The following is a 14,413-nucleotide window of genomic DNA, read 5'->3' on the forward strand; positions in this document are numbered from 1 at the left end:
AGATAGAGATGCCCCATCCTTTGCACCCCATTCAGATGCAGCCAGTACCCACTCATGTGCCATGATATCCTAGACTGCTATCCTCCTAATGTCAGGATAACAGTTGGTTCACAGGAACTGGACTGAGCCAACTAGATAATAACCCTGAGGAGGAATCAAGAACTATGTTTATGATTTATTAATGACCGTACTAGTTATAAAGAAGAAAAGGCTTCAAAAAAGTGTTTGTGAGATACATGCTTCAACATTTCTGTTGCTATAAAACATTCTTTTTATTTTAGCCTTATTGATGCTACTCATAGAGATGTGGATGTTCTTCTTTTACTTTCTAACTCTGCATACTACGTAGCTTAGTAAGTAATCATTTTTATTTCACATTGCACACAAAGTTGTTGGAAATGCATTATACAGGGTTTGACTATGAGTGAAGATTTAATTCTAGGCACTTTTTTTCCCTTCTAGTTATGATGATGAAATAGATAAAGTCAATCAGTATCAAAGGCTGAGTCTTGAAAATTTGGAGAAGATAGAAATAGGTATGTTTCTTACATTCTATATTCCTATTTCTTGCCAGGGCAATTGTAGCATACTGTATCAGTAATTGAAAAAAACCCCAGTTTGAAAAAACCTTTCTCTTTTGTGTAATGATGGTAACATTTTTTTCATGAAACGAAATTATTTTTTGTTTCAAATTTGAGAAAACAAACCCATGAACAGTGGCTCTGAAGTTCAGCTGAAGTGTTCTGAACAGGTTGCAGTTAGCTGAAGTGAGCCCAGGAACATCTTAGTTGTTCCAGGTTGTGGCTTAGGTAAATTCTGGAGGGCCTTACCAGGTGAGTAAGGCAAAGCTGGTGCGCTTTGCTCTTTTCCCCTCTATTCCTCCTCTGTGTGGCCTGTGAATCTACTTGCCCACCATTCTCCCAGTGCCTTCCTTTCCTCCTTTCCCTTTAGTTATTGCTGCTACCCTTGAATTCAGGTGCAACATATCCAACTGCCTGCCTTCTCATGGGGAGGGATGGGAGGTTAGATATGCTGCGTGGCAGCCTCCCTGCCTGAGCTGCTGGAGGCCATCTCGGGGCTGGCGGTGGAGTTCCCCAGGCTTGTGGTTCTGGGGGACTTCAACCTGCCATCCCTGGGACGGTCCTCGGAGGCAGCTCGGGAGTTCATCACTACCATGGCAGCCATGGGCCTGTCTCAAATTGTGCAGGACCCAACCCGAGACACTGGCCACATGCCGGATTTAGTTTTCTTGTCTGAGCAGTGGCAAAGTGATCTGAGGGGAGATGTACAGCTTTATCCACTGTCATGATCAGATCACGTCCTGGTGACCCTGAGTTTCTCCTATGCCACCCCCCTCCGCAGGAAGGCAGGACCCATGCGATTGGTCCGCCCCTGGTGCCTGATGGACCTGTCAGGGTTCCAGAGGGAGCTGGGGAGCATTCCCGTGGACCTGCTGCACGGTCCAGCGGAGGCCCTGGCTGCTGCTTGGAATAGGGAGGCAGCTGGGGCCTTGGACAGGATCGTGCCTATGCAACCTCTCTTGCCACATCGGCCTTGACACCCCCCGTGGTTTATGGAGGAGTTGAGGGTGCTGAAGAGGGTCAAGAGACATCTAGAGCACCACTGGAGGAAGACACGGACCGAATCCGAACACATGTTAAAGCCGCTATTAAGGCCCACATGGTGGTGATAAGAGCGGCGAAGCGCCAATACTTCTCCGCCCTTATCGTGTCCACAGAGTGCTGCCCGGCGGACCTGTTTGAGATCACTAGATCCCTCCTCGGTAAGAGGGAGCTGGAGATTCATTTGCAGGGCCGCATGGAGGAATTTTCAGAGCATGTGCACGATAAAATCACTCGGATTCGTTCCAAGTTGGACTCCGAGCGTGGCACAAGGTCTGGGGAGATACCAGGGGATCGTTCTTGCCCAGTTATCTGGGAACAGTTTGATCCTGTTGTTCCTGAGGAAGTAGACAGGATCCTCCAGACTGTGAGGGCCACCACTTGTCATCTGGACCCATGTCCCTCCTGGCTGGTGAAAGCAGCTCGGGAGGTAATATGTGGTTGGATCCAGGCGATAGTTAATACATCCTTGCAGGAGGGAGTGTTTCCAGCACCCTTTAAAGAGGCATTGGTGCACCCCTTCCTCAAGAAGCTCTCACTGGATTCTACCATACTGGACAATTTTCATCCAGTCTCCCACCTCCCCTTCTTGGGGAAGGTGATTGAGAAAGTGGTGGCATCACAGCTCCAAAGAGTCCTGGAGGAAACGGATTATCTGGACCCTTACCAGTCAGGTTTCAGGCCCAGTTATGGAATGGAAATGGCATTGGTCGCACTTATGGATGATCTCTGGTGGGAGCGGGATGGTGGAAGTGCGACCATCCTTGCTCCCGTTGATCTCTCAGCGGCTTTTGATACCGTCAACCACGGTATCCTATTGGGACAGCTCAGGGATTTGGGGATGGGCAGCACAGTTTTGTGCTGGTTCACCTCCTTTCTTCAGGGCTGATCCCAGTCGGTGGTGATAGGGAGTGAGAGGTCCCATCCTCGGCCCCTCCTCTGTGGGGTGCCGCAGGGTTCAGTTCTCTCTCCGCTCCTTTTCAATATCTACATGAAACCGCTGGGTGAGATCATCCGTCATCATGGGATGAGGTATCATCAGTATGCTGATGATACTCAATTATATATCTCCATCCTTGGTGAGGTAAGTGATGCTGTGACTGCCCTCTTGCGGTGCCTGGAGGCTGTGAGAGTCTGGATGGGGAACAACAGGCTCCAGCTGAACCCTGGTAGGACGGAGTGGCTGTGAGTTAATGGCTCCTCTGTATCCGGGACATTGTCATTGCTGGTGCTGGATGGGGTAGCACTGCCCCAGACAGACCCAGTGTGTAATTTGGGGGTCCTCCTGGACTCACGGCTCCTGCTTGAAGAGCAGGTGGCAGCCATGGCCAGGAGGGCTTTTGCACAGCTTCGGGTTGTGCATCAGTTACGCCCTTTTCTGGATCGGGATGCCCTTTGAACAGTCACTCATGCCCTTGTTATCTCCCATATAGACTACTGCAATGCGCTCTACATGGGGCTACCCTTGAAGAGTATCCGGAAGCTTCAGCTGGTCCAGGATGCAGCCGCGTGAGCTATTTTGGGGGTCCAAAAAAGGACCCATATAACACCTTTGCTCCTTGAGCTGCATTGGGTACCAGTTTGCTTCTGGGTCCAATTCAAGGTGTTGGTTATCACCTTTAAAGCCCTACATGGCATGGGGCCAGGCTACCTGAGAGACTGCCTCGCCCCCATGATTTCAGTCTGTCCCACCCGATCTCACAGAGAGGGCATGCTCTGGACCCCCTCAGCAAAAGAACTCTGACTAGTGGGGTCCAGAAGGCAGGCCTTCTCTGCTGTAGCCCCCGCCCTTTGGAACATCTTGCCCCCAGGGGTGAGACAGGCCCCCTCACTCCCGGCCTTTCGGAGGGATTTGAAGACCTGGCTCTGCCATCTGGCCTGGGGCGGGGAGGGAGGTTGTCAGAAATGGGGTTGGCTAGCCTCCTAGAGGCCTGGTGTGGCTTCCATTGGGCTCTTGGATGTTTTTTTCTCTTCCTTCCATTTGTGTAAATGTGTTTTTCTTTTTATAAATTTTAATTATGTATTTATTTGTTTTAACTTGATGTAAACCGCCCAGAGTGCCCCATTGTGGGGAGATGGGGATAAGTCTATGTATAAATAAATAAAAAAAATAAATGCTGCACTTAAGGATGCAGAGGCTAAGAGAGGATGACAAGAGGGAAAATCAGGGGAGAGGTGGACCAGCTGGCTGGCTGTACTGGGTTTAATGGCTGTGGCATGCAGCAGCCATAGAATATATCAACCTTCTCAGGGCTTTCCTTTCTCTACCTGTTTTGCCACTGCTGATGTCCTTGCCTTTATCCTGCCCCTTCACCCCAGAACACTTCTGCCTGGACCAAATGTGTGTTTTGGTCTATGCCCAGACAAAGCATCCATGTTTTGGTATGGATATGGACAACCTGAAACTGGCTGTTTTCATGCATGTAACATTATGAAGTAATCACTGTGGTTTAGATTTGAAAGAAAGAGGTACAGTAGAAAAGGCAGCGAGCTTCTAAAAAATTATTACCTTGATACAGTGGGGCAAAAAAGTATTTAGTCAGCCACCAATTGTGCAAGTTCTTCCACTTAAAAAGATGAGAGAGGCCTGTAATTTTCATCATAGGTATACCTCAACTATGAGAGACAAAATGGGAAAAAAAATCCAGAAAATCACATTGTCTGATTTTTAAAGAATTTATTTGCAAATCATGGTGGAAAATAAGTATTTGGTCAATATCAAAAGTTCATCTCAATACTTTGTTATATATCCTTTGTTGGCAATGACAGAGGTCAAACATTTTCTGTAAGTCTTCACAAGGTTTTCACACACTGTTGCTGGTATTTTGGCCCATTCCTCCCTGCAGATCTCCTCTAGAGCAGTGATGTTTTGGGGCTGTCGCTGGGCAACACAGACTTTCAACTCCCTCCAAAGGTTTTCCATGGGGTTGAGATCTGGAGACTGGCTAGGCCACTCCAGGACCTTGAAATGCTTCTTACGAAGCCACTCCTTCGTTGCCCGGGCGGTGTGTTTGGGATCATTGTCGTGCTGAAAGACCCAGCCACATTTCATCTTCAGTGCCCTTGCTGATGGAAGGAGGTGTTCACTCAAAATCTCACGATACATGGCTCCATTCATTCTTTCCTTTACGCGATCAGTCGTCCTGGTCCCTTTGCAGAAAAACAGCCCCAAAGCATGTTTCCACCCCCATGTTTCACAGTAGGTATGGTGTTCTTTGGATGCAACTCAGCATTCTCTCTCCTCCAAACACAACGAGTTGAGTTTAGACCAAAATGTTCTACTTTGGTTTCATCTGACCATATGACATTCTCCCAATCCTCTTCTGGATCATCCAAATGCTCTCTAGCAAACTTCAGACGGGCCCGGACATGTACTGGCTTAAGCAGGGGGACACGTCTGGCACTGCAGGATTTGAGTCCCTGGCAGCGTAGTGTGTTACTGATGGTAGCCTGTTACTTTGGTCCCAGCTCTCTGCAGGTCATTCACTAGGTCCCCCCGTGTGGTTCTGGGATTTTTGCTCACCGTTCTTGTGATCATTTTGACCCCACAGGGTGAGATCTTGCGTGGAGCCCCAGATCAAGGGAGATTATCAGTGGTCTTGTATGTCTTCCATTTTCTAATTATTGCTCCCACAGTTGATTTCTTCACACCAAGCTGCTTGCCTATTGCAGATTCAGTCTTCCCAGCCTGGTGCAGGTCTACAATTTTGTTTCTGGTGTCCTTCGACAGCTCTTTGGTCTTGGCCATAGTGGAGTTTGGAGTGTGACTCTGAGGTTGTGGACAGGTGTCTTTTATACTGATAACAAGGTCAAACAGGTGCCATTACTACAGGTAACGAGTGGAGGACAGAGGAGCCTCTTAAAGAAGTAGTTACAGGTCTGTGAGAGCCAGAGATCTTGCTTGTTTGTAGGTGACCAAATACTTATTTTCCACCATGATTTGCAAATAAATTCTTTAAAAATCAGACAATGTGATTTTCTGGATTTTTTTCCCCATTTTGTCTCTCATAGTTGAGGTATACCTATGATGAAAATTACAGGCCTCTCTCATCTTTTTAAGTGGGAGAACTTGCACAATTGGTGGCTGACTAAATACTTTTTTGCCCCACTGTATCCTGCCTTTTGTCCAAGGAACTCAGAGTAGAAAACAAAATTCTTGCTCCTCTTTTATGCTTGTAGTACTCCTATGAAGTACAGTGGTACTTTGGTTCACGAACTTAATTCGTTCCGCGACTCTGGTCACGACCCGAATCAAATTTTCCCATAAGGTTCAGTGTAAATACGGTTAATCCGTTCTGACCCCTACAAATTTGGTCGCCAACCGATTTTGGTTGCAACCCGAATCAAATTTTCCCATAAGGTTCAATGTAATTACGGTTAATCCGTTCTGAACCATATGTATTTTTTTTTTAAAACCACAAAAACATGACACAAAGTACAGTACGAAGAGAGAGAACGCTAACCTTGCTCGACGCGACTTCTGGCATGGAGGACAGGAAGGCGGGTGGGGAGGCGGTTATTGCTTGGAGGGAGAGTCCCCCTCCCTACAGGAAACCGCGACCACGTGTCATGGGAGGGAAAATGGCCACGGATCCTGTTTGTCACCCGATCCAGCGTTCGCGAACGGAAGCAAAATTTTGCGAACGGTGCTGTTTGTGACCCGAATTGGTCGTGAACAGAAGCGTTAGTGACCCGAGGTACCACTGTACATTAATTTGAGAGATTGAATGACCAAAGGTAATCAGTGAGCTTCACTGCTAAATGGGATGTGAACCAGATTCTCCTCAGCCTTATACAACTCACTGGTATAAGGAAGAAAAGCATACAACAAAATTCATTGGATTACTTTTAATGCTGTATAACTGAAGCCATAGAACAGAATCACAGCATACAGTTCAGACATAAGTGGAGCCCAATAGTAGTTCATCTCAGTTGAACTGGGGAAGCCTCTGTTGTTGGTGGATACAATGTTGTTTGAGAACTAGACTCAGTGTTCCTAAATTGCTATTACTTTTTAACAAGGACCTGAACCAACATTCTTTGGAAAGCCCAAATTCTCATGCATGAGGCTTCATTATAAATACAAAGACACAAGTGGGTATTTCCATACGCTTAGAGCCGTGGTGCGCAGTCCTGAAGAGGATGGAAAAGGTAAGAATTTACTTTTTAGAATGAATATAATCAGTTTAGATGTTTCTGAGCAATTACAATTTAGTTATGAAAATGAAATGGGACGTTTAAATTATTGAATAATAAAATACATTATTTGAAAATAAGCTATATTTTAAATTAATTAGTCAATTTAATTATTGAATTACCAACACCAATTAAACTGCCCATGCCTGCAGAGTCAAAATTAGTCGTCCTACTTATTTTCCAAGGAGAGACTAATTCTTTGGAAGGACGGGGTACATGTCCAAGAGAATTTGGTGCATTTGGGCCCTTTCAATTATACTTCACTAATTAAACCATGAATATTGCAGTACAGTGGGGCAAAAAAGTATTTAGTCAGCCACCAATTGTGCAAGTTCTCCCACTTAAAAAGATGAGAGAGGCCTGTAATTTTCATCATAGGTATACCTCAACTATGAGAGACAAAATGGGGAAAAAATGCAGAAAATCACATTGTCTGATTTGTAAAGAATTTATTTGCAAATCATGGTAGAAAATAAGTATTTGATCAATATCAAAAGCTCATCTCAATACTTTGTTATATATCCTTTGTTGGCAATGACAGAAGTCAAACGTTTTCTGTAAGTCTTCACAAGGTTTTCACACACTGTTGCTGGTATTTTGCCCCATTCCTCCACGCAGATCTTCTCTAGAGCAGTGATGTTTTGGGGCTGTCGCTGGGCAACACAGACTTTCAACTCCCTCCAAAGGTTTTCCATGGGGTTGAGATCTGGAGACTGGCTAGGCCACTCCAGGACCTTGAAATGCTTCTTACGAAGCCACTCCTTCGTTGCCCGGGCGGTGTGTTTGGGATCATTGTCATGCTGAAAGACCCAGCCACGTTTCATCTTCAATGCCCTTGCTGATGGAAGGAGGTGTTCACTCAAAATCTCACGATACATGGCCCCATTCATTCTTTCCTTTACACGGATCAGTCGTCCTGGTCCCTTTGCAGAAAAACAGCCCCAAAGCATGATGTTTCCACCCCCATGCTTCACAGTAGGTATGGTGTTCTTTGGATGCAACTCAGCATTCTGTCTCCTCCAAACACGACGAGTTGAGTTTAGACCAAAACGTTCTACTTTGGTTTCATCTGACCATATGACATTCTCCCAATCCTCTTCTGGATCATCCAAATGCTCTCTAGCAAACTTCAGACGGGCCCAGACATGTACTGGCTTAAGCAGGGGGACACGTCTGGCACTGCAGGATTTGAGTCTCTGGCAGTGTAGTGTGTTACTGATGGTAGCCTTTGTTACTTTGGTCCCAGCTCTCTGCAGGTCATTCAGTAGGTCCCCCCATGTGGTTCTGGGATTTTTGCTCACCGTTCTTGTGATCATTTTGACCCCACGGGGTGAGATCTTGCGTGGAGCCCCAGATCAAGGGAGATTATCAGTGGTCTTGTATGTCTTCCATTTTCTAATTATTGCTCCCACAGTTGATTTCTTCACACCAAGCTGCTTGCCTATTGCAGATTCAGTCTTCCCAGCCTAGTGCAGGTCTACAATTTTGTTTCTGGTGTCCTTCACCAGCTCTTTGGTCTTGGCCATAGTGGAGTTTGGAGTGTGACTGTTTGAGGTTGTGGACAGGTGTCTTTTATACTGTTAACAAGGTCAAGCAGGTGCCATTACTACAGGTAACGAGTGGAGGACAGAGGAGCCTCTTAAAGAAGTAGTTACAGGTCGGTGAGAGCCAGACATCTTGCTTGTTTGTAGGTGACCAAATACTTATTTCCCACCATGATTTGCAAATAAATTCTTTAAAAATCAGACAATGTGATTTTCTGGATTTTTTCCCTCATTTTGTCTCTCATAGTTGAGGTATACCTATGATGAAAATTACAGGCCTCTCTCATCTTTTTAAGTGGGAGAACTTGCACAATTGGTGGCTGACTAAATACTTTTTTGCCCCACTGTATGTCAACAGATGTACCATCTCAATGAGAGGTACAACAGATGTACCATCTCAGTGAGAAGTACACCAAAGACTACTACAAATATCTCTTTTAGTCAAGGATAAAAATGAATCTTTATAACTGAATTCTTTGCTTTTTGTTGAATTACATGACTTATTAATGCATGAGCCATTTGATGCAAAATGAAGGTGGACATTTAATGTTACTTTCAGTACATATTGCTTAATGAAGGCAAACTTATTCAGTTAAAAGATCATTCACATCCAGTGAACAATATGATCTATTCAGGAATGCTGGATTAATACTTTGTATTTCAGACACTCTTCAGTGCATTGCAGAAATGCTGAGAATCACCAAACAAGCCATGGGATTAGATGTCCCCATTATTGAGAAAAAACTGGAGAGGTGAATTTCTATTTTTTCATTTTCATAAATTCCCAGGGTCCTAAATTACTTTCACTTACAACACTTGTAGTATGTATTACCATCTATTAGTATTAGTAATTAATGGCTTATCTACTTTTATTTAAATAAAATGTAAATATGTAAATTTTGATGCTTTGCCTTTGGAGGTTGAATTTACTACATCCTTAAATAATTATATTACCTGAAGAGTCAGTCTTGCAATGGGCTGAGGATGGTGGGTACCTAGATGCTAGAATCAACAATATCTATGGTATCCTTAAACCCCATTAAACAAGGGATGAGTTAATCGTATATCCAGGGTGGACGAAAAGTCAAGCCCTCTAGGCCAATAAGAATGTTTTATTTATTTATTTTTTTCCCCAGAGAAAATGTTACTGTACATAGGAATGTACAAAGGTCATGGATCAGACGAGTAAGGTGTGTTTAAAAGAAAATGGTAACCGATTCAAACATTTAGTGTAATTTATATAATAAATTCCTTATGGGGCCTGACTTTTGGTATGCCTTGTATAATAGAAGAAGAGATTAAAGGCAGCTCTATTTTTAATGTGTGAATAACAAAGGAAGTTACTGGTCTTCTCACTTTTGTAGGAAGAGCAGCAAACCTCATGAGGACATCATTGGGATCAGATCCCAAAATAGAGGTTCTTTGGCCCAGGGGAAGAATTACTTAATGAGCAAGTTTTCATCTCTTAATCAAAAAGTGAAACAAACCAAATCCAACGTAAATATCAGCAACCTTAGAAAACTGGGAAACTTTACAAAGCCTGAAATGAAAGTCAACTTCTTAAAGCCCAATCTGAAAGTAAATCTTTGGAAATCTGACAGTAGTCTTGAAACCATGGAAAATGCCATGACTGATACAAACGCCAATATAGAATCAGACATTGAGATCTCTTCTGATAACGACTCATTCCATTCAGATGACTTCCTGACAAATTCCAGATCTGATGACGACCAGCAATTAATGGACTCTTTAGATAATGGACAGATAGATTATGTCTTACCTAGTTGTGGTATCATTGCCTCTGCTCCTCGGTTAAATTGCCGGTCCCAATCTGTGAGCAGCACTGATATCAATATTAGCATTCCTGTTCCTTCAGAGATCCATGTTGCAGAATCTGGAGGCCAAATGAACAATGAACCTGAAGGCAAAGGATCTCAAGAACCTCTTTCTGCAGAGAATACAGCACCAGATGTCACTAAACAGATTGATGTTTACTGTCACAGATTTGTCCAGGATGCTAAAATTAAGATGAACAGTGTTTCAGAACATGAGAGGGGTTCTCAAGAACTCCAAGAAGAAGAAGATTATATTAGCAATAATGCTCCTAAGACAACTGATTATTGTTTGGGAACTAATAAGGCTCCTTCTAGACCATCTAAACTGGATGTATCATTTTCAGAGACAGGACCACAATTCTTAGTGGTTGAACAGGTGAATTTATTTAAGTCTCATAAAAGCCCAGGCTCCTCATCTATTGTTCTTGAAGCTGAGGCAGGGTTTCATGTGACCCCTTCACCAGCAGAAAGTAATGGTAGCAAGGCAGTCTCTCCCTTTGCAAAGATACGCAATTCGATGGCACAGGTAGCTAATATTACACAAGCTGGCTTGACCCAAGGAATCAACTTTGCTGTGGCTAAAGTCCAGAAGAGCCCAGCAGAACCAGAAACTATAAATGAAATTCAGCAAAATGAATTGAAAGAAATGTTTACACAGTGTCAAACACGAATAATTCAGATTTAGAACTCAAGATCCAGTTGTATATACTATTAAACAAATAACTGTGTGTAATGTAACTTCTAGGAAAGAAGGGCAAACTGCCACTGAGTATTGGTATTAAGAATACCAGTAACAATGTTTACAGAAAACTGATGGAGAAACTAATTGGGTTTTGAACAGGTTTCAGAACTGTTTTTGTAGTGAGTGAGTGATGGTAAATTATACTAAACAGGTAACTCACACACCAATGGTTGACGTGCATGCTGTTCGTTTAGGTGATCAGTTGCACAATTAGCTTTTGGGACAAGTTTTTATAGGTCTTCAGATTTGTGTAGAATATTTATATAAAGGGTCTGGTACTAAACACCCATTACCTTATTAATCTTGCACTGTACCAGTGAATATTTTACTCATAGATGGCATTCTATTTATTTTTTCCAGACTTTTTTAATTTAATTTTTTTAAATTTGTGTTCCTTGAACAGGTTTCATTCCTAAGGAAATGGTCACTGCAGAGGGAGTATTTAAATACATATGCTTAGGCATTTATTCTCCCTTTTCCTTCACCAGTTCCTTGCTTCTTTCTACCTCTGTTGATTTAGTAGCTATGGTATCTAGAAGTGTAATATGTTTGTTAAAGCTTTCAGGGCAGCTGCTGAAAGGGCTTTTCTAGCTGAAAGAAAAATTAATCCTCTTTTAAAAATAAAATCAGTGTGTCTAGAAACTGTAATGCATTATTTTACAAAAAAACTAGCTCCATACTCTTAGGGCATAATCATTTCTGGATCAAAGCAAAATTCTTAAGCTTCAATATCAAATACTGAATATAAATGTATTCATATAAGGAGACATTACCTAAACTTATGCAAGGAATCATCTTAAAGAATATAACTGACAACATACTCATCCGTAGCACCTTACTGCTGTCTAAAATCTGATCAGTGCAACCTGTTTCAAACAGATACAGTTGCTATAATCTTGACATCAGTTTTAGCAGGGAAATGAAGTTGCATTTAAATACTAGCTCATTTCTTAGAAGCATGCTGTTGTTGCCCAGAACAGTCTTGTGATGAACTATAATAGAATGTAGCAGCAGAAATAACACTGAATGCAATCTTGTCCTTCATAGCCTCAGTCCTTATTCTAGAACTTGGGTTTCTGTGTGTTAGTACACGTGTACTATAGCTAGATTGCATGTAGTGTTCTGAGCAGTTAATGAGTCAATTATAATATGTCTGAGTGTCTCTACTATATCAGAAGTGATAACCTACTTAAACTGTCTTTTGTGTGATACTTTTGTACTGTTTGTATTTTGTTATTTATTTCTTAATACTTTAATGTATGTTCTTTTGAGAGTACCTATAAATTTAAGTATATTTAAAATAAAAACTGTATTGTTTTAATGTGGGAAACAAGAGCTATTTTAATAAAAAAAATACTACACGTTTTGACGTATATGGTTCAAGATACTAAGGATACTTTATCTTTGGTAATTTCTCCTTTGCAAGACTAAAAGACTGCTTCTCTGCTCTCAATTTTTTTTCTTAAGACATCTTTATTATCATTTTTTTGTAGCAACATAGTTAACTACTACTAAAAAAAGGTTCTGTCTATGCCATCTTGATACAGTGATTATGTCTGAGGAGCAACTGCACAGAACTGTCTGGGACCATGAGAAAATGCATGGTAACGAAGTATACTACTTGGTAACAGATTGAAGGGATGTCTAAATGATTACCATGAATACTTGCCGCTGCTTTTCCTCAAGGTAGAGGGAATTGAAAGTATCAGACCATTAGCTGATTAGCCATGAAAGCTGATGGAAGTCATACTTAAAAGTTTTGCTTCTCTGGTAACTGCTATAAGACTCTTATTTTTACAGAAAACTTTTAACTCTTTGCTCCTGCTTAAATATTCTTGAATGATGTACTCTGAAAATACCAGTATGTCAGACTCCTCTTTTTGAGGCTTTTTCAGTGAAAAATGTAAAACTGTAATGGGATACACGTTTCCTCAAAATGTTCTGTACCCTGCCTTTCCTTGCTATAATGTATCTGCAGTTATTCTAAAGCTCAGCAAGTCTAGCCTATGTATTCTCATGAAATGATATTCTGACTATACTGTAACTCATAGTGATGAAATCATGGGTTTCCACAAAGGTATATTTAAAAAAGCTTGGCACTGTCACTTATCTTAGGTTGTATTTCTAATAGAAAAGTCTTCATTTTAATGCATTGGTATCATCTGCAGAGCTATGTTTGCCTCAGGATATAAGAGGCAGGAATATTAGGTATGTTCGCTGCCTTGAGTTATATATAAAAAAGGCGGGACAAAATAATTCAAAATAACCACAGAAACAAATTGAGGAACTTAAATGTTATCCCAGCACTTTAAACTGTTAACTAGCAATGCTGACATCAGTAGGTATAACATACACATTAAATACAACCTCCATTTTGATATTCTTAAAGATGACAAAGATGACACAGGTAACTCTACACTGATTTTACACGTTTACATTCAGGGTAAATAGTAATTACTAAATGTATAAATGTTTAGGACATATTCACACAGCTAAACTTGATGAAAAGTACTGATCTTTTACGGAACCAATTGTAAGTGGAGGAGCCATTTTCAACTAATTGTACTTTCTAGTGGAACTTTAAGACCAACCCCACTAAAATCTGTTATGTGTATTAATGCCATAAAATGTTTATCTGTTATAATAATCATTCTTAGTAAAAGTGTGACATCATTTTTATAGTAAATCTTTAATATCAAACAGATTTTCCGTAGTTGCTAGTTCGGTTACAAAACAAGCTCCAAAATTTATCAGTGTTAATCTGCTGAACACCATAAATTGGGTTCATTTGAGAATACAGCCATAACTTTGATATAAATTATCTACAAAACCCAGTATAAACATAAGCTCTGTTCATATCAGTTCTACAAATATTAGGCAGGTTTACAGTCTTGTAAGCAACATGGGTACTGTAGTCCTAGAGTTCATTTCCATTTACAGATTTTTGCTGCTGTAATCTAGCTTTACGTAGTGCCTCCAACTGCTTTGCTCTTAGCCACCTCTCTCTTGATAGTGTTGTCTGCCCAGCACTGAGAGAAAGGAACCTATGGACAAGAAACAGAGATAAGAAACTTCTTGTAGAATACAAACTTCAACCTTTTACTATAATCAGCATGAGGCAAAAGTAGGAAGCATTTAAATGGGAAAACCTATGTTCACAGAAAGGTATACCCTGAAGCTCACTTAATTTAAGGATTCCCTCTTGGTGTTTATAGGAACACATCTGTGCATTTTCCTTTGCAACAGCAAGGGGTTTACCCTTGTTTTCTTCTGGGACTGGTTCATGATTTCCTGAGCCAACAGCCCTGGAATTCCCTGATACTTCCTCATCCAAGTGCCAACAGGCCTGATAATGCTTCGCTTTTGACCTAAGATAATGTTTGCTAGATGCTGCCATCTGTTGAGACAAAGCCCATTTGGGCTTTACAAATAAACTCGCTCTGGGATCAGATACTTAATGTAGCTCTGAAAACA

At 41.7% G+C, this 14,413-nt stretch overlaps 2 protein-coding genes across 5 annotated transcripts in view; one reads left to right on the plus strand and one right to left on the minus strand.

Annotated features, from left to right (window-relative positions):
- Positions 1–12,300, plus strand: part of INPP5F (inositol polyphosphate-5-phosphatase F) — a 59,749-nt gene extending 47,449 nt beyond the window's left edge. For both annotated transcript variants that reach the window (XM_007432695.4, XM_088132676.1), the window contains 5 exons: positions 282–353; positions 463–536; positions 6,645–6,773; positions 9,027–9,114; positions 9,727–12,300. In XM_007432695.4, the coding sequence (XP_007432757.2) occupies positions 282–353; positions 463–536; positions 6,645–6,773; positions 9,027–9,114; positions 9,727–10,882 (1,519 nt within the window). In that variant the 3' untranslated portion in view covers positions 10,883–12,300. The remainder of the gene's footprint in view (positions 1–281; positions 354–462; positions 537–6,644; positions 6,774–9,026; positions 9,115–9,726) is intronic.
- A 927-nt stretch (positions 12,301–13,227) lies between these two features.
- Positions 13,228–14,413, minus strand: part of MCMBP (minichromosome maintenance complex binding protein) — a 39,646-nt gene continuing 38,460 nt past the window's right edge. For all 3 annotated transcript variants that reach the window (XM_088132677.1, XM_088132678.1, XM_088132679.1), the window contains exon 16: positions 13,228–13,983. In XM_088132677.1, coding sequence (XP_087988803.1) covers positions 13,857–13,983 — 127 coding nt within the window. In that variant the 3' untranslated portion in view covers positions 13,228–13,856. The remainder of the gene's footprint in view (positions 13,984–14,413) is intronic.

This window comes from Python bivittatus, unplaced genomic scaffold (genome assembly GCF_059951505.1).
Source record: "Python bivittatus isolate LINGU-HERP-01145 unplaced genomic scaffold, Pbiv_v1 ctg000980_np1212, whole genome shotgun sequence".
Classification (NCBI taxonomy): domain Eukaryota; kingdom Metazoa; phylum Chordata; class Lepidosauria; order Squamata; family Pythonidae; genus Python; species Python bivittatus.